Below are 25,223 nucleotides of genomic sequence, written 5' to 3'. Positions count from 1 at the left end.
TTACATCTCAGTTTTGAAAATTACCTTATTTGTTCTTGGTCACGCTATAAATTAAGTTGTTCTCATAAAGCATCAGCTTGCAAAAAATATTGTCATTAAGGAGCATATTTATGTATTTTGTTTTTAAAAAGAAACAAAACAAGTTTGATAATCAATCTTAGAGACTGCATGAAATTTCACCAGTGCAGAGAGATAACAAGACCAACATTTCTCTCATTATGTCATGAAGATAAATATAGTTTATCACTTCTGGTGAACTGGTAAACATCCTTTTTATTAACCTGATTATAGGCCTTTTTCACTCAGATTTATTATATCAAACTGTGGTTGTTCTGAAATCGAGGGAAGAATCATAAGTATTTCCATACAGACGTTTCATGTTTCTTCTCTTGTTTTTTTTTTCCAGGTACTACCTTTCCCAAGCCAGGTGGTGTACAACAGAGTAGGCAAGTGTGGGAGCCGTACTGTGGTCTTGCTTCTGAGAATCCTGTCGGAGAAGCATGGATTTAATTTGGTCACATCAGACATTCACAACAAAACCAGGCTTACTAAAAATGAACAAGTAAGTTGACTTTGCCCATTGTTGAATTGTATTTTGCTTCAGCTCATTTGTGTAACTAATGGGTGCCTTACAGGTCATTCTTCAGACTCCTGATGAATGAATACCAGAGTTTTGATTTCATGCTGTATTTTGGCCAGTGTGTGGAAGGAAATTTAAGTTAAGGCTTCCACAAGAACTCTATAAACCAGGGAATTTCCATGAAGGGAAACTTCCATTAGGACTGATGAAGGACTGTGTGTACCTGCCTTTGTCTAGTTAGCTAAAATTAGCAATATATACATCTCAAAGAGTCACACCACCAAGCTATAAATAATGCTGACATCTTCACCATCAAAAGGAGAAGATTTTATTTTAATATTCATCCCTCTGCATTTTCTCACCAGTGTCCAGAATCTTTATGGTTAAATTAGTTGATGGGGGACATGAGCTTCCTGCTATGGGAAACTCAGAGGATCTTAGGCTTTGAGAGCAGCATTTGGAATGTTCAGTGGTAGGAAAAGAATTACCCCACATCACAGGAACAATTTTGCCCTAATGTAGCTGAGTTGTACAAGTGGACGTGTTAATGGTAGGATGGGAGTGCTGTCCTCTACCAAGAAGCTATGAAGGTTTACTTTGCAAACCTGTACAGAGGTAGGGGCAACAGTCTCTATGGGGGTGCTCTGCTAATGTGGAAAACTCAGATAGAGTGTTCTCATGGTCATTTTACAGAGTTAGGTTTGTCATCCTGGTCTCAGAAACTGGCTTCTGTCTCCTTACCTACATAGGATGAGCGGCCACCCAATGAGTGGTACCTGCATGTTGGGGAGAAACAAGGAAGATGTCTAACTATCTAGTTGAGATCATCATTATAAAAATTTCCTCACACCTGTAATCCCAGCACTTTGGGAGGCCAAGGATCGAGATCGAGGCCAGGATTGAGACCATCCTGGCCAACATGGTGAAACCGCATCTCTACTAAAAATACAAAAAAATTAGCTGGGCATGGTGGCACCTGCCTGTAGTCCCAGTTACTCGGGAGGCTGAGGTAGGAGAATCACTGGAAGCCGGGAGGCAGAGGTTGCAGTGAGCCAAGATTGCACCGCTGCACTCTAGCCTGGCAACAGAGTGAGACTCTGTCTCAATAAATAAATAATTAATTAATAATAAAATAATAAATAAATAAATAATTTCCACCCATGTCCATTTTCTTTGGACTTAATCTCCAGCTTTGAGACATTCAGAACCTCACAAATGGAGGGAATCTCATTCTTAATTTACCAATTGTGTATTTCCATTTTATCTTGGGGGAAAGTAGAACTGTTTTAAGACAGTAACATAGCCAACCACACTTGTTCTAAAGCCACTATGTTTTGTGTCTTTTATAATACAAAGATCAAATTGCCCACTCCTTTGCAAACTTCCATTAAAGAATCACTCAGTATCAAGTTTAAATAGCCATTACCAGCACCAATAGTTAGAGTCATTACCAATCAGCAAAAAATATTTTAAGGTTATACCTTGTAGGTTCCACAGTAGGGTCTCCGTAGAAAAGAATGATCTTTGGTGGCATTTAAGGATATTGCATTTTATGTATAACATTGTTTAGTAGGGGCAGGTTCTCTTTGATTACCTTACTTGATTGAAGAGCTAATGTGATTAGGCTGGTGATGCTTTTTAACTGCCTGAAAGAAAGGAATTATAAATAATTACATTATTGTGATTTTATTATAATTGTTAAATTTGGTTTTCTTTTGAATCTAACTCTTATGGCTTGCATATCTATCGGATTACACATAAATACAATACAATGATACTCAGTTCCCAGATGCCTCATAAAACACAGTTGCTAGATTTTAGTTCCCACTTCAGGAGAGAGAACAGACTACCCACAGAGAGTAGGACAAAAGTCACTTGAGGATTAGACATTGGGATGTTCAGGAATGCTTAGAAGAAAGAACGCAAAGTACAGTATTTAAATGTGCCATGAGATTTTATAGAGATCAACCTACTTTGTTTCCTGTGAGGAGTGAATGTGAAAAAAGTAAAATACACTTGTAACTATGAATGGAATAATTTAGATTAAAAATTAACAGCAATTTACTAACCATGTGTAGATTGTTAGATCCAGAAAGGGTTAAAGACAAAGTCATCCTTCTCTTCTAAAATATAGGCTAGCTCTCATCTGTTTGGAATGGTTGGCTTGTCTGGAAGCCAGAGAAGAGACTAGACAGTCTTTTAAGATTCTTTCCAGCCCTGTGATTCTGTGATATATTTGTACAGCTTCTAGCATAATCTATGTATTGTGTAGTTGAAACATTTCTAATTCCTGTGGTCAAAGTGACCTAGAATATATTTCATTACTTCGTTATTCCAGATTTCTATTAAATTGTAAGACAGTTTTAAAAACACATGGCAAAAGTAAAGATAAGGTAGAAAAAACAAATATATAATTTTAATGTGAAAACAAGCATAATCACAGTGACCATTACCTCTCTGCAGCCAGTTTGTCTGGCTCTGGCATGCAGAGAGAGAAGCCAGGAAATAAAAGGACAAGAAAACCAGTTTGAAGTTCAGCAACATTTAGAGAAACACTTTTTTTGTCCATGTATTGTTTTTATTAAAGTTTCAATGTGCATAAAACAGAAAAAATATTATTTTAATATATATTCAAGAAATAATTTGTGGTATGAGTAGCTCCTTTTTTGGTAATTTATTAGAGGAACACAAGGGGAAATGGTTTAGAAGACTAGTGGAAATTTTAGTCAGTTGTTCTCACCTATAAACAGTAGAATTCTGAAAATGTGTTCCCATAGAATCATCATCCTCTAGAGTTTATAACAATTCCGCTTCAGGTGCAGTATGACTTAAACAGGCTCTTGTGGGCTGGCCTGGGACTTTATCCACCGTGCAGAGAATTTCTTTTATGGGAGAAAATGTGCTCCAAGTTCCAAACTACTGACTTACAAATGAACTTTGGAATAGTATCCATTTCTAAGACTGAATTATCTATTCCATTTCATTCATACAAAAAGGCACCTCTCTAGGCCACAGTCAAATTCACACATGCATTGCTCTCTGGAGGGTAGCCGTGATCACACAAACACACACACACACGACACAGAGCTACATTTTTAAAATCTATTAAATGGAACAGACACTGAAGGGATTATTAAAAAGGAAAGGGAGTGTGAAGACACCAAATGTTAGAATGCCTATAAAAATCCCACTACATCTGTCCTTATGGAAATAGAAATACCTTTGAAGTTCGTATTTTGGAAGACTCCGCCTCAACAGCACAGCATGGGCAATGGCTGCTGACCAAGCGTTGGACTTTCGCACAGCTCATCATGCAAACCTGTGATATCATTGCATTGATGCTCTAAAACCAGATTTCAGGGTCTTAAGCTGGCTTAAATTATCTCTTGAAAAATGGAGATTATATACAGCTTTGAAAAATAGGGAAGTTTTTTCCCCAGAAGACGTGGCGCGTGATTGCCAAAAAAACACATAACCATCTTTGGTTAAGATGTGACACCATCTTTCTGAGCATTGCTATAAATACAATAAAGGTCAACGTGCTGCAGGTGTATTACAGCTATGAGAATCCACAATTAATTGCATTCTCTTTAAAGAAAAGCAAAAGTTACCAGCATATTGAGAAGGCACATAATTCTACTCTTTCTATTTCTGTTGAAACTGAGGATTACGTATTGGATATAGCACCTGTTATTTGCTAATTGTTTTCCTTCATTGTTTCGCTGAACTTTTTGGACCTAAAAATCTACTACTGAGTGGATATGATTCCCTGTTTTATGGGTGAGACACCTAAGACAATCAGATTGTAACTTTCCAAATACATTATAATGACTGTCAGTGGCTCTTGGCCTTGAACCTAGGCCTTCCTTAATCCAAAAGCCATTCTCATCATGCAGTGTTTATCTCCTCTGGCTGGGCAGCAGAATCTCAGCAGAGCCTTTTAAAACCTAGAGTTGCAATGGCCCTTCTCCTGGAGATTCTGGGGTAGGGCCCAGAAAACTTTTTCTTTAATGAAGTACCACAAGAGATTTTATGATGCAGCTAGGGTTAAGAACCTCTGTTGAAATCATCGTATCAGCATTGCCCTAGGTATGTTCCTGAGAATCCTAGTCCTCTAAGACATTGAAAGAAAGAAAATATTATGGTTCAATAAATTTGACAAATGTTGCGTGCCTTGTCCCCAACGAATCAATTCACAATGATTATTGGCGTTTTAAAGACTTTGAAAATTAAAAACAAAACTGCAAACAAAAACAAACAATTTAACTGGGTTTCACCTAGCATTTTTGCGGTCTTCGTTGGTCAGGGGACTCTTTATGAGTGTTTGTGACTGATTTGCACTCTGCAGAACTCCAATTCACAGTCTGTGAAATACTAGGCAAGTCCACATCCTCCCACCAGTTGTAACAGTAAAGGCTACTATATCACTATAAATGTCACATCTGTTCTGACTCTCCAACAGCTATTCAAATTATTAAAGCCTTGAAGAGTTATGTAAAGGTGGAGAAGAGAGAGATCTTATGTCCATGTGTCATAGATAGCTTTAGCTTCTTGATCAAAACAATATTTCTTTACAATATTTTAAACTTCCCTCTCCTATTGCTCTTGCCCACTGCAAGTTTCAAGTCTGAATGGTGGCTAGAAAGCAATGAGACTTAGGGGGAAACAGAAAACCCAAGTCACCTAAAGAAACCGTGTGAAGTTTGTAAAAGTCTACAGGCTGCAGGGATCCCTAAGGCGTGGTTAATCAGACCTCTGTTTAATCAAGAGGTGGGCCAGGCATGGTAGCTGACGCCTGTAATCCCAGCACTTTGGGAGGCCGAGGCGAGTGGATCACCTGAGGTCAGGAGTTCGAGACCAGCCTGGCCAATGTGGTGAAACCCTGTTTCTACTAAAAATACAAAAATTAGACAGGCATAGTGGTGCACGCCTGTAATCCCAGCTACTCGAGAGGCTGAGGCAGGCGAATCACTTGAACCCAGGAGGCAGAGGTTGCAGTGAGCTGAGGTTGCACCACTGCACTCCAGCCTGGGCGACAGAACAAGACTCCATCTCAAAAAAAAAAAAAAAAGAAGGTGGCACACGCATTCATTTTTTAAGCAGATTTCTCTGTTTTTTGTTCTTTTCACTTTGATGAATATTTATTGAGGACCTAGTATTAACATGTGTATTAAACCTCAGGCAGCCCACTAGATATGAGTGCACCCTATTTCTCATCCTCAAGGCAACATTGTTAGGAAAGCATTATCACCCCATTTTAGAAGGCGGAATAAGTGTGTACAGGAATCTGATTAAAATGTGTTGTAAATTAAGAATAATGTGGAAGAATAAGACTTGAAAGCAAACGGGGGTCAAATCCCGAACTTTAAATGCTGGGCTTCAGAGTTGGACCTTTCTTCAGTAGACAGTGGGAAGCTATTAACGCATTTTTGCAGTTTTTAAAAAAAATTTTTGCAATGAGATCTTGGCAATGACCTTGAGCAGTAGGATGTAAATAACTGCCACTTGCTTAGTGTTCCAATAATGGAACACAAGGCATGCATGGGTTAATAAAAAATGGTTCTTAACCGTGATAGGCACCAAAATCTGCTGGGGAGCTTTCTCACAGTATGTGTATTCAGGTGCCACTGCAAAATACAGAGTTAAACTTGTAAAGGCAGAGCCAAAGTTATTTGTATTTTGCAGGGGAAAAACTCCCGAAGAGGTCCTCACACACAGCCCTAGCGAGGAATGATTTCATGAAAGTCTTTGATTATTTGAAAGTTTTCGTTTTATTGAAGTGAATCCTTCACTACGCTAGGAAAATCCCGCTCTCACCTGAGTCTCTCTCAAGCGCCTGAAGACTCCATGTGTCCCTGAAGTTTTATGAGGCGATGTCTCCTCATGAGCCTCTCTATTTATCCCAGGTACCTTTCTCTGGCTTGACACGTTTTGGAAAAACCTCACTTACAATGACCCTCAGAACTTCCCGACTTTATAGGAGTGGGGACAGTGTCCACAGGCATGAGAGGTGCTCCAACTGGACCCTAGAGTCAAACCAAAGAGAGGAGCCTGGTACTGTTCCACGCCACAGGGATTATGCAGACGTCTAGTCTTGGAACCCTACCGACAGAAACTGAGTCCGCTAATAGAAACTTGGTGGAAAGAAAAGAGAAAAACAAGGAAGAAGCAGCAAGGCCTGCAAAAATAAGTTTTTCGTTTCGTTCCAGTTGCAGCCGTGAGATTGATTTTCTCTATAATTCAGACCCAGGCTCTTTGCCTTGATCATGTCATTGCTCCCCCTGGTGGACTTCTTCTTCATTGCAGGCATGTATTGCACTGACTGCTTCCCTCAGGCCATCCTGCCTCCTGCTTACAAGTGCTTCTCCCTATTGCGGGAAGAGGGAAGGGTCACCAGAGCCTCCAGCCATCCTCCCAGCCTCTGAGGTTCAACGGCCAAGGGTCTTCCTCTGAGCTACTCCTTATTTTGCTTTGATATGTTAAAAACATGTCCTATCTTAAAAATGCTTTGCAAAATTATAAGGTGTCTAGGTGTTCATGAGTGACACAGAATTCACTTATGAACCACGGTAGGGTTAGATACCACCTCTGCTGACAAATATTTGTCAAAGAAGTCAGGAGCAAAGTCTGACCGTGTTGGTAGAACTGCAGGTAAAGGTCTTCTGCTGTACCATCCCAGCCAGTCAAGTTGAAAGCAAAAGATTAAGAACTACTTACTGATATGCTGTGATCTGATTTCTTTTTCTTTCAGATATCTTTCATTACATAGCTATCTTTTTTAGTACTTAAAATTAATTTTCTGTTCTTGTTAGGATACACTCAGTTTTCCCACCTAGAACTTTTAAAAAGTATTATCTCTGGCATTCTAAAGCTTTTATTTTTATATTATTTCAAAATGCTTTTCCATCTGTTAGAACTTTCTTTCACATTTTCAGCACATCACAAGAAGAAAATTTATATTCCATAAAGCTTCTTTGTTCTCCAGAGTTTTGTGCTAACCAATCTGTTCCTTCCATTTGGAAAGGTTATCTCTGTGGGAATGGTGAATAGATTGCAGCCAGTAAATAAAAAACAGGGTTTAGGGATTGGAAAGACTTGGATTTCAGTCCTGGCTTTACCTCTTTGTGTGGATGAGGCTTTAAGCAACCAATGCAACCTTTCATGCCTCAGTTTCTTAACCTATACAGTAGGCATAATGATACTTATCCATGGCTGGATGCGGTGGCTCATGCCGTAATCCCAGCACTTTGGGAGGCCAAGGCAGGTGGATCACCTGAGGCCAGTAGTTCAAAACCAGCCTGACCAACATGATGAAACCCTGTCTCTACTAAAAATACAAAAATTAGCTGGGCGTGGTGGCGCGTGCCTATACTCCCAGCTACTCGGGAGGCTGGGGCAGGAGAATCACTTGAACCTGAGAGGGGGAGGTTGCAGTGAGCTGAGATCGAGCCCTACTGCACTCCAGCCTGGGCAGCAGAGTGAGACTTTGTCTCAAAATAATAATAATAATAATAATAATAATACTTATCCATGGAGTTCTTGTGAGGATTAAATGACAGCATGTATATAAAGAGCACCTTGGTGCACTCAGAAAATGGGAGTCTGTTTGATGGTGTTATGTCCTGGATGTTATAATGGTAAGACTGTTTGCTCCGTGTGACACCAGGATAGTGAACATATGGGTCTGTCTCAGAAAGGCTAAATTCATAGCCTGAGTGCTAGATAATTCTGTCTTCAGTTAACTATACATTTCTTGACTCCAAAAAGGATTTCTAAAGGTGATAGCTTCATTTCATAAATATTTGTGGGGTGTATGTTCTGTGCAGGTACCTTGAGTAGGCTTTCTAGGGGATAAAGCCTACCCCCAACCCTCACAGAAGTTACATTCCAGCTCAGACTCAACTCAACTACAGTGTAATGTAGAAAGTGTATGTCCTGAAGAATTTTCAGATACACTGCTATGGAAGGTCACGTTCAAAACCAAGCCCGTTTCCCCCCTTATCTGCAGCCAAATTTGTTTCACCCCAGCATTGCCCATCTCCACGAATGGATACCATCACGTGTTTGGTTGTCCTAGTCAGGAATCTGGGAAGGAAGCTCTCTTGGCCACTTGCCCTGCCTCCTTTCCACTGGCAGGTGGTCACCTCCTTAACCCTCCCAGAACCTCCCCATCTGTCTTACTTACATTGACTTAGTTCAGTGGTTCTCACACTCTTGGGCCATACCATCCCTTGGAAGGCTTGGCATATCACAGACTGCTGGCACCTCTTCCCCCACAGTTCCTTCTAATTCAGAAGGCCTGGGGCGGAGCCTGAGTATTTGCATTTCTAACAAGTCCCAGGTGATGCTGATGCTGCAGGTCTGGGGACCACACTGAAAACCACGACCTCTGTTCATGCCATTGTCATTTGCTGTTGGGATTATTGCCCAGTCTTCCTGGCTGAGCTTCTGTATCTAATCCTCACCCTCCTTCACATTCTCCACCCTGCCCTCAGATCTGGAAAAGAGAATCTTTTCTGGCTGTTGATCACCCACAGAATAAATGTCAGAATTCCTGCTGTGATCTGCAGTACCCTCCATTACCTGACTCTTACCTGATTCTCTAGTCTCACCTGCTACTTTGCTGATCCCATCTCGGATCACTGAACACCTCCGGCACACCGAACTCCTGCAGTTTCTTGGTGCCGTGTCATTTTAGGTTTTGCCTTTTGTATCTGCTCTTCATTATTTGCAATGCCATGAATCCCTTTCTTTCCTGGCTAACTCCTCTAGATCCTTCCAGACTACTCAGGAAAAACTCCTTGGAGAAGCGTTACCTCCCCATCTGAAAGTAGAGAGAGGTGCCTCACTTATCTACCATCTACCTCATGGTGGTTATCACATGTTTGTACCTGCCTCTTAGTCCACCTCACCCACAAAACTCTGACAGCTTCCTAACAGCAAGAACCAAATCCATCATCTCTATAGCCATAACCCTGAGCAGTACATTGTCTGACACAGAGGGGAGATCAAAGGATGTTGAATGAAAAGGGCTATCCAGGAAGGCTACTTGGAGGAGGTAGATATTTTAACCATAAGTAAGTAGTGGTTAGTATTTAGACACACAAACAGTAGCAGAAGAACATTATAGAAGAGGGAACTTAAATCTGAGCTTAGACTTAGTCAGGCTTTGGTGTGAGGAAGGACCAATGAGGGCTCTCATTTGGCTGGCCACAGCATGTGTGGTCCTGAGAGCCAGTTGAGGGAAATAGCACAGGTGGAATTAACATGGCTCAAACCGCCATTGAATATGGGAGAGTCCAGGAAAGAGCTGGATCAAAGGTGGGAACATGCCAATCACCGGTAACCCGAATTGGACTGTCCAGAGATGAATGAGGCTGGATAAAGAGTAAAGATGGGTGAGGATTAGGTGTGTTTGTGTCCGTGGTGGAGTTTGAGGGCACTGTTAGGACATATTCCACTGTCTTCTTCATGTGTCTTCCCACCCATCTTATTCTGTTCTTACCTCCAGTGCCTAATAAGTGCTTGATGAATGATGAGTAAATTTATGCCATGGAATCGGAATAAAGGCCAGGAGTGGTCCCACATGAGCCAGGGAGAGGAGAAGTGGTGTCGGTGGTGGTTTTAGGTGGTGCCATTGTCACCCCCGATGCCTCTCCTGCAAATAAGATTTAGGTGAGGGAAGAGGCAGGCTGCTGGCCGTGGGGGGAGGACCAGGCAAGAGACCTCAAGCGATAGCAGCAACGAGTTCAGAAGATGACTGCTTGTCGCCAGAAACAAGGAAAGTCTTAGAATTTGTGAAGATCAGACTGGCTGAGAGCTGAAATGTACTCTCTGCCTTCACTGTGCTAATACAATAAACATGAGCATTAGTACCTTGATTCTATGTTTAAAGATACGTCTAGAAAGAGTTATACATTGTCACTGCTAATCCATTTTTTTCTTCTGAAATAGACAGCTTTATGACTATTATGACACTGTTCTCAAAATCTAACTACTACTATTCTTCCATTAAATTGAACACATTGACATGTGTTTAGAGAATATAATATAATGTGGAATAAGTGAAAGAAATGTTTTTCCTTCTGACCTGTTCTTCCAGTTTTCTTGTACAGTACTAGGGGGCTTTCTTGTAGGACTCTTCTGTGTGCAGAGAAATATCTGAATAAAATAATCTAGAGATAAAAGCATTAATGGTCTTTACATTAAACATACACACAGTCAAGAGTTATTTTTCCAAGCAGGCACCCTCAGAGATAAATTACCTATGGTTATGTCTTCAAACCAGTAATTCTATTAGTAAATCCATCAAAAATGAAAATTAACAATGTGACCATGCAGGAAGTTTTACTACCAAAAACAAGCACTTGCAGGTGGTGTGTCAAGGATAAACAGTAGATAAAGGGGCAGGATGCAATTTCCTTTTATACTGAGGCTTGAGGACAGACAGACCATTATTCACTCATACCTGCCACTGACTAACAGAAGCACAGGGTTTATGAACTGCGAGTCATTTACCTTTAAAATTCAATTTAATTCCTTCAGTCGTTGTGAGCTTGAATATCTAATTACAGGGTTTACGCACTGAGATACCAGTGTAATCATCTATAAAGCGTGTACTAGTTGGAGTTAATTTATTGAACAAATATTTATCGAGCACTTATATATGTGTCAGCCCTGTGTTAGACATGAAGGAACAAGGGGGACTCCGGTTTTCTGTCATGTTTGAGACAAACCTGGAGTTCCAGACTCTTATTTTATTGTTCTTGTTGCTGCTGCAGTTAACATGTGAATGACTGGTTTTGTTTCCAGTTTTTCAACTTGAACTGTTTCATAAAACATGAAATGTTGCACTTCTGACATTCATCCAAAGTAGCAAGCTGCAATGTGCTTTTTAAAAATTCCACGGTGTGTTCATTTTGATGGGGCCAATTTGAAAAACCGGGGAAAGAGAAGTTCAGAAATTTAGGGAGTTATAAGAATGCTTGGAATTTCTAACAGATTTTGCTAAACATTTTCTGTATCATGACATGTTCCAGAAGGCCGTAAAAGTTAGTTTACATGAATATAAACTACTTTTTGCCTTGCTGATAACTGCAAATAAATAATTCAGATGACCACCCACCGAAAAACCAAGACGTTTGGGGGTTTATGTGTTTCCTATAAAACATTTTCCTTATAAAATTCATAGTCAAAGAGAACAAGAATGAAGTAGTACTTCATTTTATTCAATTTTTAAATTCTGCAGCACCTGTTTCGATATTTTTGTATATCTCAATAATATCATTACAGAATAAGATAATGAGTAATCTCTTTCCTTGATTTGACTTTAAAGGAAGGAATAGAAGGCATTCTTTTATTTACATTTTAGTACAGTAACACACTGATTTCTCTAGGCAAAATTAATTAATCTGTCATATTGCTTTCATAGTAACAATCAACTAAATGAGACACAGAACTATCAATTTTTATAGCACTGTTTTATTCACTAAGGAGCCTTATGTAAAACTTGATAAATGTTGCACTTATACTGCTGGTCCAGTGGTAATAAGTGGGAATAAAAAGAGCCGGATAGATAACCTTTAACTTAATATGGCTTGGTAAATTAGATCCTACAGATGCTAATTTTGTACTTTTTTTAATAGATGGAACTGATTAAAAATATAAGTACTGCCGAACAACCCTATTTATTCACTCGACATGTTCATTTCCTCAACTTCTCAAGGTAAGACATTTTCCAGTTTAATGGTTCTTTCATTTTCTTCTAATGAACAATTACTTTAGAAATCTACCCTTATTTACAAGGTAGTACAATTGCCCTTGAAAAGACATTTTTAATCCATTTATTTTTGCTATGGAGGGATCGAAATTTGAAATAGTTGAACAGAGACTTCATCTCTTCCTAGACTACTGTCTTAAATCTTATAAAAACTTGGAATTATTTTTTAAAGAGAAGCCATTTGACCTAATAGCTCTTTTTAAAAAAGGAATCAGATTTTGTATTGAAACAAATAAGAAGGCAGGAGATGGGTATTTTAGCATAAATATTTTATTACACATTTTTGTACAATTTGAACCTGCACAGAACTCTGGGAATAATTCAGTGCTAAACTAATGAGTATTTTCTAGGATCCAAAGTACCAGCCTCTGTCTATCTTTTTAATACAGTCATGTGCCACATCATGATGTTTTGGTCAATGACAGACCTCATATACATATTAATCCATAAGATTATAATATGGTATTTTTACCATATCGTTTCCATGTTTAGATACACAAATGTTTATTATTGTGTCACAGTTGCCAGTGTTCAGTATAGTCACATGCTATCCAGGTTTGTAGCCCAGAAGCAATAGGCTGTACTCTACAACATAGATGTGCAGTAGGCTGTGCCATCAAGGTTTGTGTATGTACTCTAAGATGCTTGCACAACCACGAGTCGCCTAATGATGCATTTCTCAGAATGTACCCCTGACATTAAGCAACACATGACTGTAAACCATTTGATTTTCTAAGCCTCGCATGTTTGATGCTGAGGAGGTTTTTCAAATTCTGGTTTTTGTTTCCAGCGGCGGTGGTCTTCTAATAACAATGCAAATCTTCAAATTCAGGTTTTTAGATTCCCTATTTGTTACATTACTAGCTTCAAGTTCTGAGTGTCCTCTTCCCCAGTGGTTCATTAGCATAGGTTGACTGTCACTGTGCCTCACTCCTGAGCTGATGGCCCTTAGTGTTTCACTCTCCCTGTGCTGGCCCAAATCTGCACTCACAGCTGCTATCTAAATGGCTGACAGATCACTGGATCCAGAGGCAGATCTGCTGGGGACCAGCCGGGGAACCTCTGGGCCTCCCTGGTCAGCCATCTAACGGGGACTTCTGTCATCTTAACAGTGCCTTGCAGGTCCACACGAGAGCACCAAAGGACCCAGGGCAGCAGGCAACATCTGCTGGTTAGTGCTAACCTAGTGGCTCCTGCAGGCCAGGCACCCAGGGAGCTGGCTCCGGAGGAGCTGTTGCCCTGGTCCAGGGTGCCTGACAACCCACCTGGCTGGAAGAAGATTTCAGCCCTCCAAGGACTTCCCTGCTGTGCAGCAGGTCCTGTGCAAATTAAGTGCAAAGAATGAGATTCAGTAAAGCAAGTTATTAAGCAAAGAAAAGGAGTTGCTGTCTTACCTTTAAAAGCAAGTGTTCCCTGAAGTTTCCTGGGTCCTCCTGATAACCAGAGTTCTTGGGATGGTAACAGGACTCCTGCAGATTTTCCACAGTGACCCAGGGCCAGGTGCTGGGCAGCTAGGAGTGTGTTTTCAACTATATTTATAAAATGGCTTGTTACTGGATTATCCAGGGTATGTGCCCTGACTCTTAATTCCAGAAGGCCACAAGCATATTATTAGACACGATTAGATAACAAGGCTTATTAGCTCTTTCAGGCGTTGTGTTTTATGACTTGCAAAGAGAAAAGCACTGCTTCCCTGATCCTTGCTGTTCTACCGCGTTTCCTTCTAAGTCACCCCTGACATCCTTAAACCTCATTCATGAACACTTCTTGATTCATAGGTCAAATCTTTACAACCAAACAGATTGCAGTACAACAAGTTTTAAGTATTTATCTCTGTACAGTGTAAAACCCAAATTAGAAGCCATGGCCAGTATTTTAATTGGGTCAGCAGAGCATAACATGGTGGCCATATTCTGTTATGGCCTCTACCATCAAACACATGTACAGGAGTTTAGTCTTCATTGCTTTAATTCTGAAAGGAAAAAAAAATGATAAATGCCTTTTAGAAGACACCGTGTCTACAGAAAATGGTGCTGGCCTGGCCGTCAGGACCTCTGGTGTCAGAACTGGCCTCCCCACTGGTCATGATTCTCGGCAAGCCATTTAACCTCTTAGAGGTCTCTGTTTTTCTGTTTTTCCATCTGTAAAACAAGGATAGTTCTCAGTCATCCCTACTATAGGGATGCTCTGAACTGTGAAGGAAAGGCCTTCTGAGAGAAGGCCGCTGTATTGGTCATTTTCATGCTGCTGATATCCAAGACTGGGAAGAAAAATAGGTTTAATTGGACTTACAGTTCCACATGGCTGGGGAGGCCTCAGAATCATGGCAGGAATCGAAAGGCACTTCTTACATGGTGGCAGCAAGAGAAAATGAGGAAGATGCAAAAGCAGAAATCCCTGATAAAACCATCATATCTTGTGAGACTTATTCACTACCATGAGAACAGCATAGGGGAAACCACCCCATGATTCAAATTATCTCCCATCAGGTACCTCCCACAACACGTGGGAATTAGAGATGTACAATTCAAGATGAGATTTGGGTGGGGACACAGAGCCAAAACATATCACATGCTATATACATTCAGAGTGGCACTTAAAGAGGCAATTCTATAGATGATTCAGGCTGAGCCCACTGCCCAACTCCTGACTCAGTTTCTGTAGAGACACCTTGAGGGCTGGGCTGGGCTCTGCTTCTCCTCCCTCAGTTCCGTTTTACTCAATTAAACACATATCTATGGATTACCTTCCCTCTTCTATATACTATATGAGAACTGGGGCTTCTGCAGTCAACATTAAATGTTTTTCTTGCCTTTGGGAGACTCTAAGTTCTTCCATTAAAGGATGATGGATGTAAGGAGAGGGTGGTCACAGGGCTTCCCCTAGGGGAGGAACCTTCTGTGGGACCAGGACTCTGGAAGGGTGTTTCTGCAGGGAGGTGAGGGATGGGTCAGCTTTAGACAAGTGAAGGGGGAGGGCATTCCCAGCACAGCCACCAGCAGAAGAGTGGGGCCGAGAGGAACTGAAAGGGATGCAGTGCAGACCAGGATGGACACGACTGGGCTGGAACAGCAGTCAAGAGTTTTAAGCAGAAATAACAAGAGACTACCTGACCAGCTTTGCTGCTTTCAATAAAAAGCCAAAACTGACGCCCCAGGAGCAACCTCCTCCTCTCTTTACACCCACATACCAGGGCCTGGGCCCTTAGCTACCAGACTTTCATAAAAAGGAAGAGAATGATCAGTTGAACTTCAATATATGACAAGACTATGATTGTTCCACTCATGGAACATGGGACATTAAAAATCAGCTTTTCCTTGTTTAAGGGAATAGCTTTCTTTAAGGAAAATTTCTTTGTCAATATGCAATTGACAAGAGGAAAACAACTAAGTTGGAACTTGTTAAGAGGACTTTGACATTACTTTTTTTTTTTTTTTTTTTTTTTAGATGGAGTCTTACTCTGTCACCCAGGCTGGAGTGTAGTGGTGCAAGCTCAGCTCACTGTAACCTCAGTTTAAGCGATTCTCCTGCCTCAGCCTCCCAAGTAGCTGGAATTACAGGCATGCACCACCACACCTGGCTAATTTTTATATTTTTAGTGGAGACAGGGTTTCACCATATTGGCCAGGCTGGCCTCAAACTCATGGCCTCAAGTGATTTGCCCACCTCAGCCTCCCAAGTGCTGGGATTACAGGCGTGAGCCACCGTGCGCAGCCAAGGACATTAACATACTTTAAAAAATAAGTTTTAGATGTATTTTGAATAACAAGTTATAAAGATGATGAAGCTGATCTTAAGAAACCTACCCTTCGAACTGCTGACAGACGTATTGCTTGTTTCAGGATAATGAGGTTCCCATGAGAAGAACTGATACTGCAACCTAATATTCTTTGTTGATATTTCCAATCCTCTGCATGTCGTTAACATGCTGCATGATACTTGCTGGCGAGCGGACTGTAAGAATGAAAGTCAGGCCTCCCTCCCCACTTTTTTTTGCACACAAATGGTCAGAACTTTTGAAGAGTATGGCATTATACCATAGCTAATTGCCCTTTTTTTATTCCATTAACGATGGCATTTTTACCTTGAAATTTAGACACTCTTGAGTCATGTAAAATACTATCCTGTGAGCGTCTGGTGTTTCTGTAGCTGACCTACTTCGTTTTTTCACCATCTAGGCTTCTTGTCCTGTTTCTTCTTTTTCCATTTTTAGAGTTAGAAGGAACCATATCTAGATTTATTAATCCAAAGATGGGAAGTAATTGGTTCAGACCGATCAGGTGTTTTGCCTCAGGGAAGGATTCATGCCTGGGACGTGTGCACAGTGAGCTCAGCAGAGATCTTAGGCTTCAGTGAGGATTCCTGACTTGCACACTGGACTGCTTTTTCACACAGTTGTGGAACTCCCTGGAAATTCCAGCCAGACAAATATTTTTCATCTGGACTATCTGGAGAATTGAGTCAAAACTACGTTGGCCTGAAATATGCTTCTCTTTGTTAGGATGTTTAAGTAGAATTTTTAATATTTGCATACTATGGTTTCACATATCTTTTTCCAGTTTTCAGAGTAACTTTAGGAAACAATTTCTGAAAAAGATACCAACTTTCCAACATCAACAGCATCCCTCCAAATCTATCTTAGATCCACATACTAGAAAGCCTTGTGAGAGACTATAATTCACATTTGTCTGTCCCCTGCCCTCAATTTTATTTGTTTTCTAAGCTTTTATCTTTGGGGGGATATAAATATTTTGGCAATCTACAATGCCCCTCACCCTTCCAAATGTGCTTTTGCAGGGAAACCCTTAAGAAGTTTTACCTCAGAGCCCAATGCTATCAAAATAGTCCAAATGCATTATAAGAGACACCAAGATGCTAAATAATTTCAAACCACCACTTCCCTTATCCTTCTTCCACGTCATTCTTCCTTTCTTTCCCATGATCCCCTCACCTTTGCTTCCATTTCTCATGTATCTCGGATGGTGTCTCCAGTGCCAATAGTAACTTGCAAAAACAAACAAAAATGTGAAAATTAGTCAATCACCAGAAAAGCAGTGGGGTGTAATGTGTATGGGGCTGCGTTTTGGATACCTTTTCTCTTCTCTACAAGTGAAGTCTCAATTACTGATGTGAACAGTGTTTCTTGTATCAACTTTTGTGAACAAACTCTGCCCTCTGATGGCATTATTTAACAAAACAAATCAGACTTCGCCAATTCCACACGTCAATTTAGTTTTCACATCTTATTTGTAAATGTTGACTTTTTTATTCTTCTTAGCCAAGTGATCCATCTCAATTCTGTGCCCTTCAAATCTCTTATCATTTGACAGACACTGCAAACTCTGAAGAAAACGCCAAAGTAAAAATCGGTATTAGCAGTTAACACTGTCTCTGCCTCCTTAAACACGGCACAGAAGTTCCATTTACAAGTGCGAGTTTTCTCTGGGTTTTCCCTATGTGAACCCTGGCTGGGCTCGTCTTCCTAAATCGGCAGTTACTTCCTCATGTTTCTGCTTTTCCCTCTATGGGGAGTGGATCTGTGCTTCCTCGTGGGCCACCAGCTGTGTTTGTTAGCCCATCAGCGACGAGTGTAATCTGGACTTTCCCTCAGCCCACCTCATTTCCTGATTGTTTCCTACTGTTTATTTCATGCCTTGTCAATTCATCTTCCTCTCTGAGCAGGAGCCCTGACCCAACCACCCACCTCCTTCCCCATTTGTCTCATCTTCTCACAGCAAATGTTTCCATCTCTCCTGCCTTAGGACAGACCGGAGAGCAAAGCACAACTGTCTCTTCTGCTTGTGTTTTGTGATGGGCAGTGGCGGGCAGGGGGGGAAGTCTAGTCCTGGGCAGAGGAGATGGAAGTGCCCACTACAGGGGGTATGAGGACAGAGGCCAGACCTCCCCACCATGCTGGCCCCCACTGGACGTTCAGGGACTCTTGTTACTGCAACGGGCTCCAGCAAAGGGCCCTTTAACAGCCAGGTTGGCTGGGCACAGTGGCTCATACCTGTAATCCCAGCACTTTGGGAGGCCAAGGCAGGCGGATCACTTGAGGTCAGGAGTTCGAGACCAGCCTGGCCAACATGGCGAAACCCCATCTCTACTAAAAATACAAAAATTAGCCGGGCATGGTGATGGGTGCCTGTAATCCCAGCTACTTGGGAGACTGTGGCTGGAGAATCGCTTGAACCCGGGAGGCAGATGATGCAGTAAACTGAGATCACGCCATTGCACTCCAGGCTGGGCAACAAGAGCAAAACTCTGTCTCTAAAATAAACAGCCAGCTCTACCCCTCTCCACCTCAGCCACTCCTCACTCTGCCCTGGAAGGGTCCTGTTCTTTTCCATGATGGCCTTTCTCTCACTTCAAAGTGTCTTCCTACCTCACTGACAAGGATCAAAGCCCTGGGCCTCTGGCCTATGGTACTTTTCACCCTTTAATGTAGATAGCAGCACAAAGGTAACCTCTACTTCCAGGTCAGAGGCTAAAAAGGAGGTAGGCTTTTGGCAGAATGGTGGTTACCAGGGGTGGGAAAAGCAGAAAAAGAGATTTTTATGTTCAATGGGCAGTTTCCATTTGTGAACATGAGAACATTCTGGAGATGGGTGGTGGTGATGACTTCACAACAATGTAAATGTTTTAATACTACTGAATTATATACTTTAAAATGATGAAAAGGGCAAATATATATATTACATATATATTATTTTTTACTAGAATTTCTTAAAAGAACAGGATATACTTTGAAAAACTGATTGCAATCACAGTAATCTCTACTGTAATTGGAGTACAAAACAGTCTTAATTCTCAAGGATAATTCTGGTCTTAAGTATTGATTTAATATGTGCAATAATTATTACCTCAGGAAGAATGCCTTCCAGATTTTGATGAAAATATACCTAAAATTTTTACTAGTGCTTTGTGTAGCTATTGAAGAGGTGATTAATATTATCGATGGGTTGATCAATTGATTGAGGTAGCAGTGTGAGACAGATGCTGATGAAAATGCTCAGAATGAGGTGTTTGAAAATGCCTCTCAGAATGAGAACCGTGTAGTTACGGTTCCTAGAGAATTATGCCCAGCTACAGATCGTCATCTTCTCATCAAAAAAATAAGTAAAGTTTAAAAACTATTACACATTTGCAGAGTCCAAAGGAAGCCCAGAGCAGTGATTACAGAGTCGGTGAATAGGATCTGTGAACAAATGTCGAAGAAATTGGTAATGCCTGCTATTTTAGGACGGCTTAAAAGAGCTTCATAGATGCAGGAGTAATTGTGGTGACTGAAGGACAAAAGAGTGTGTTGTTGAACAAAAAACAAAATATGGCCTGACTCTTCTACTCTCTAGTGTATGCACTACTTAGAACCTGTGATCAGCCGTAGTCACCACAAATTTTTAGAGCTCCATAAAGATCAAATTAGAGCTGTAGATTATAAAATGAAGGGCAATAAGTCTTAAGATAAAAGCCAAAGGAATTTTTGAAGGAAACAATAAAAAGTTAAAGGAATTAAAATTGAAGTTGAAAAGGCTAAGCGTTGTAAAAGCATAGGAGATGCAAATCCTTTGTGTCAAATGGTTCAAACAAAAGGAAATGTGCATAAAAGGAAAATTTTAAATATTGGCTGGGTGTAAGAAAGACTTTTCAACTGACAAAGTGGACTTCACAGGGAGGTTGTGGAATCTTCTCTTAAGGCTTTTAAAAATCAGGCAGGGTTTTTCACTGTATGGGATGATAGGGTACAAACCATTCTCACCCCCAGAATGAAATCATGAGTGAGCAAAAGTTTCAGGTGACCCAGGGACTTTATAAATGGTAGCCAGGAATTCTGACCAGAGTTTTAAAGTACTGAGAGGAGAAACTGATACTGAAAGAAGATGGAATGAGGGTAGGGAAATTTGCTTCCCTGCTCAGGCACTAGGACATGTGCTATGCTGTGGTCCCTGGTGGTAGCATGGTGGTATTCTGGCCTCTTCTGTATAACTGACGTGTCACCCCAGATTTTCCCAATTTGGCGTAAGCTGTGTATACAGAGGGCTGGCAGCCTGCAATGCCTTCTGCAAAGGGGGAGATATATACCAGACACCTCTTTCTCATAGTTAGAAACTTCTAGAGAGAGCCTACTATATTATCTATACTTGACAATACATTCTTAAGCCATCTAAAACTCCCATTTTGGAAAATTATTCTGGAAATCTTGCATTAGGTTGCAGCATGCAAACAAGGGCAAGTCATCCATGCTCATCAAGACTTGCCAGTCCTTACTTCTCTCACCATTGATCAAAGATGGCAGTGGTGAGGCTGAGAGCCATCTCCTGATGGGACACTGTGCATGGATTCATATGATTGGGCAGTTCTGCTAACTAGCACTAGCAATCATTCTTCACATGAACATAGAAGAACAGTTGAGGTTTTTAAAAGCGTGAAGCAATTTTGAGGGTCTAATTATGTGCATATTTGGTATGCAAACCTTGTCTTCCTAGTCCCTAGCTTTATTACTTTAGTTACTGTTTATCATAGATATGAAACTCAATTTAATTTTATAAGGGGGATAAATCTGGGGCGTGTAGCTAGCCGGTGGTTGGCACAGCTAGCTCCTGGGACTCCAGTTAGTTGTTCATCCAGTTACATGAATGTGTATTTCTGAGAACTAACAAGATTCACACTGCAAGGCCAATCTCATCCGTGAGCAGTGTGCGTTCCAATGTGGTAGTATTTAAGGGCTCCAGGGTATCATTCATGTGTCCTGGTGCCTGAAATTCCACTATATCGGAGTTGTTCCTTTGGATTCTTCTCTCTGAAGATTCTTTTTTAAAATGCAGATAAACCAGGAGCAACATTATATGAATTCATACACAGAAAAGGATGGGTGGCTTGTTATGCCTTTCCTCTGACAACAGAGTCCCATGATATGAGAAGAAACATTAACAACTGAGAGGCACACCCTCAGATGTTCATTTCTTCATTTGGTCATCATTTGTTGAGCACCTACTGTGTGCCACACACTGAGCTAGAGGGTGTCGTTCCTGGCTGCAGGAGGCCCACAGTGTGATGGGAGAGGCACACATTTCCACACAGTGCAGGAGAGAGGGCCCGGGGCACAGAGGAGGGAGGCATGGACCCTGGGTTGGGCATTAATTGCTGAAGGATGTGATGTGACTCCAAGCTGGGTTTTGAAAGGTGAATGGAGTCTGCTAGCTCCTGGAGAGAGGCAGGAGCGGGGTCCTGTCAGTTTGTTTTCTCTTAGTTCTTTCTGACCCCTGAGAGAATGTCCAGGCACGTTCCTCAGAATGTCACAAGGTCATAGGGCTAGAGAACCCTGCAGGCTCCTCAGGAGGTCATCAGAGCATGACCTCTGCCCAGAGACTGGGGCAGTCTCCCCGGACTCCTCAAGGCTACTGCTTTCAAGCAGTTCAAAGAGAAAAAGAAGGAATTGTTAAGACAAATCCAGCCAATCTCATCACTTTGCCTCAGGAAGACCTTGTTCTTCGGCCAAGATTTAGTGGATTCGTCTAATCCTTTCATGGAAGGAATTAAAATGGAACACCTGGCTGTTTGCTTTGTTTTTATCTGAAGCTGCTTGCCATCACTTGAGGATAATTATGTTGAATATTGTTTCATTCTTGATATCCCACACAAAATTTCCTCAATTCCGGAAATCACTTTTCCATAATTAAGAGCATAGGTTCTAGAGCCAGATTGCCTGGACCCATATCCTAGTTCAGCTCCAAGTTATGAACCTTATTCCTGCCTCAGTTTCCCCAAGTGTAAATGAGGCTAATTATTTTTTCTACTCTATTGACATGTTATAGGGCTTCAGCAAGCTGGTTGCATGAGGTATTTAGAACAAGGTGAATAGAGAGTGCTCAGTGAAGACTGGCTGTTATTCACTCACTTACTACAGAGCACCTGACCCAGAACTATTTGAATTACAATGTAGAGGAAGGGCCACCTCACCCAGCAAGGCAGTCAGAACCTACCAATCAACTGAAACATTCACCAAGGGCCACCTGTGTCCCCATGGGTTCTGTTCTAGCCATTGGAAATACTAAATCCAATACAGAGTGGCCCCCATCCTTGAGAAACCTACAGCCTAGTGAGAAAACTATACACCATCTCTTCCTTAACATGCACAATGGTGTGGTTTGTACTGTGCTATACTATGAAATGTCCTCACAGCCCCTCAACAGGTACCTGGAACAGGTATCATCCTCCCCACTTAGATAATAAAATGCCTATCGGGAAACCCTGTTTGCTTATTACATGTCATTGGCACCTTCGCATAGGAGATCATCTTTAAGTAAGTTAACCTAGAGGGGAGGGGAGATGTTGTCTAGGTAGGCCCTGTTTTCCTCCTGCAGTAATGGGTTGTAACGAACTCAATGTTTGTGTTAGGTTTGGAGGAGACCAGCCTGTCTACATCAACATCATTAGAGACCCCGTCAGCCGGTTCTTATCTAACTATTTTTTCCGTCGCTTTGGAGACTGGAGAGGGGAACAGAATCACATGATCCGCACCCCCAGCATGAGGCAGGAGGAGCGCTACCTGGTAAGTCAGTCCTGTTGCATGCAAAAGGTGGTCTCCCCATTGCCTGGGGAGTGGCCCCTCCACCAGGGAAGGCTCACTCTTCCCTTCCCAGGCCTTGCCCTTGGTGCCTCCTTGGAGTGTGGTGCAGAGGGGGTGCTTCCACAGGAAGGAGGTCTTGGCAAGAGAAACTGGTTCCGGGTGACCCAGATCTTAATGAACATTTCCTCAAATGATCTTCTGATGTTGCTTTGCTGAGTTGTCTTTAGTGCTAGGTTTTGGGTCCCAGAGCGGAAACAGTCTTTCCTAAGGAGTCCTGACTAGCACTGTTGTGCTTAAGAAGAACAAAGATGTTGGGGGATGTCTGTTAGAGGGCAGCAGAGCCCTTTCTCATCCCTCAGCCCATTCAGTTCCCATGACCACTCTGGGAGGGAAGGAGCGTTTTCAGATGAGGACCCTGAGATTCCAAAGGTTGTGGGATTTGCCAGTCACCTCTCAGGTAAGGGCACAACCGCGACCGACTGTTTCCGGGTTTCCTGCCTTCACAGTCTGGGTTCTTTCCACCACAGCACGATAGAACCCTGTCATTGGACCAGTAATTGCGTTCTCTAGACTTGTTTTGGGACCCTCAGCTCCATAAGGGATGTTAGTCTTGAGTTCAGTAATTATTTCCGCAGCACAGAGGTTGGTAACAGAAATGGAGGGCGGAGTTGCCCGTCTTTCTTTGAGCACTAAAACGAAAGGTACATTTCCCATCCCTTTGTAGAGACACACATGCTGAGGAGCTGACAGCCTGGTGCCAAGGAGGCTGAAATCCTGGTCTCTGTGTCTGAGAGAGCCCTTGGGGTTCACCCGGACCCATCCTGGGCTGTTGTTGGGCACAAGCAGGAAAGAAGGAAGTGTTGAGGATCAGTCAGAGGTGTTGTTCCCAAAGCTGGAAGATCACCCAGAGCCAAGGCCACTGCTGATGCGCCCTCAGCAGCAGCCTTGCCGCTGGAGAAAAGCACCGAATCTCCGGGCCAAGGCCAGGACCGCTGCTTCCTCATCTCATTTTAAAAACGTAATGGAAGCGGATGCTCAGAGGCTGGGAGCATTTGGGGATGATGTCCCCTCAGTGTCACGTTCATGTTTTCAAATCCATGATTAGAGTAGAGAAAACTGAGATACAGAGAAGTTAGTGTCTCAGTCAGGGCCAGACGACTACACCAGACCCATGGCTTTCCACTCACCTTCAGTATTTGATCAACTACCTAAGACTTCAGTGAAATATTTTGATGGTTTTTTAATTTTTATTTGTTTCCTTTGATGATATATTTTAAAAGGGGCTTTTCCTCTTTTTTTTAGTTTCTGATGGCAAAACCCTAATCTATTTCTTTATAGGTTATGAGACCTGGTGCAGTGGCTCACGCCTGTGATCCCAGCACTTTGGGAGGCTGAGGCAGGTGGATCACTTGAGGTCAGGAGATCGAGACCAGCCTGGCCAACATAGTGAAAACCCGTCTCTATTAATAATACAACAATTAGCTGAGCATGGTGGCACACGCGTGTGATCCCAGTTACTTGGGAGGGTGAGGCAGGAGAATCCCTTGAATCTGGGAGGCAGAGGTTGCAGTGAGCCAAGATTGTGCTACTACACTCCAGCCTAGGTGCCAGAGTGAGACTCCATCTCAAAAAAATAAAAATAAATAAATAAATAAAAATAATTAAAAATAAATAAAATAAAAAATAAACTATAGGTTATGAATATGACTATATGTTTTTTATTTGGTGAGACATGTATTCAGAGTATAGAACCGCTTACTACAAGAATAATGTCTTCTCTAATTATATTCATTATTTGTTTTGGATCTTGATTAATATATGTTGTTTTAAAAACAGCCTACATTCCATTTAATCCAGATAATTCTTTCATAGTTCTGATTCAATCCTCATGCTAAGAAAGTTAGAACCAGAGGATAGCAGAAAACGCCAAAAAACCAATGATATGGAAACACGTCTTATAAACACTGCTCTTCAAATATTAATGTAAGAGTTGAGAGGAATGCTCTAGCTTTTTCCGCTCTGTCAAGCGTTTGTTGCCATCCTGTAAATCATTTCATATAATGTAGTCTTCACACACACGAATAATAAGCTGCAATCATTAGAGAGAAAGGTGGCAAATGTGAAGGGGAAAAATTATGGTTTGGAATTTCTATTTGTTTGTTTTTGTTTTGAGACAGAGTCTTGCTCTGTTGCCCAGGCTGGAGTGCAGTGGCAAGATCTCTGCTCACTACAACCTCCACCTCCAGGGTTCAAGCGATTCTCCTGCTTCAGCCTACTGAGTAGCTGGGACTACA

At 41.7% G+C, this 25,223-nt stretch overlaps 1 protein-coding gene and 1 long non-coding RNA gene across 4 annotated transcripts in view; one reads left to right on the top strand and one right to left on the bottom strand.

Moving 5' to 3' along the window:
* UST (uronyl 2-sulfotransferase) overlaps positions 1-25,223 on the top strand; it is a 336,463-nt gene that overhangs the window by 204,608 nt on the left and 106,632 nt on the right. For all 3 annotated transcript variants that reach the window (XM_033235126.1, XM_033235124.1, XM_033235125.1), the window contains exons 3-5: positions 407-562; positions 12,226-12,305; positions 22,758-22,911. In XM_033235126.1, the coding sequence (XP_033091017.1) occupies positions 407-562; positions 12,226-12,305; positions 22,758-22,911 (390 nt within the window). The remainder of the gene's footprint in view (positions 1-406; positions 563-12,225; positions 12,306-22,757; positions 22,912-25,223) is intronic.
* On the bottom strand, positions 365-14,287 carry LOC117097305. The gene is made up of 3 exons (XR_004442909.1): positions 13,754-14,287; positions 2,062-2,226; positions 365-487 (listed from the first exon to the last, which is right to left on the bottom strand). It is a non-coding gene; the product is annotated as an uncharacterized LOC117097305 (long non-coding RNA).

Source organism: Trachypithecus francoisi, unplaced genomic scaffold, assembly GCF_009764315.1.
Source record: "Trachypithecus francoisi isolate TF-2019V2 unplaced genomic scaffold, Tfra_2.0 Lachesis_group15, whole genome shotgun sequence".
In the NCBI taxonomy this organism is placed as follows: domain Eukaryota; kingdom Metazoa; phylum Chordata; class Mammalia; order Primates; family Cercopithecidae; genus Trachypithecus; species Trachypithecus francoisi.
Note: the sequence above shows the minus strand (reverse complement) of the source record. Positions and strands in the feature narration are given on the sequence as shown.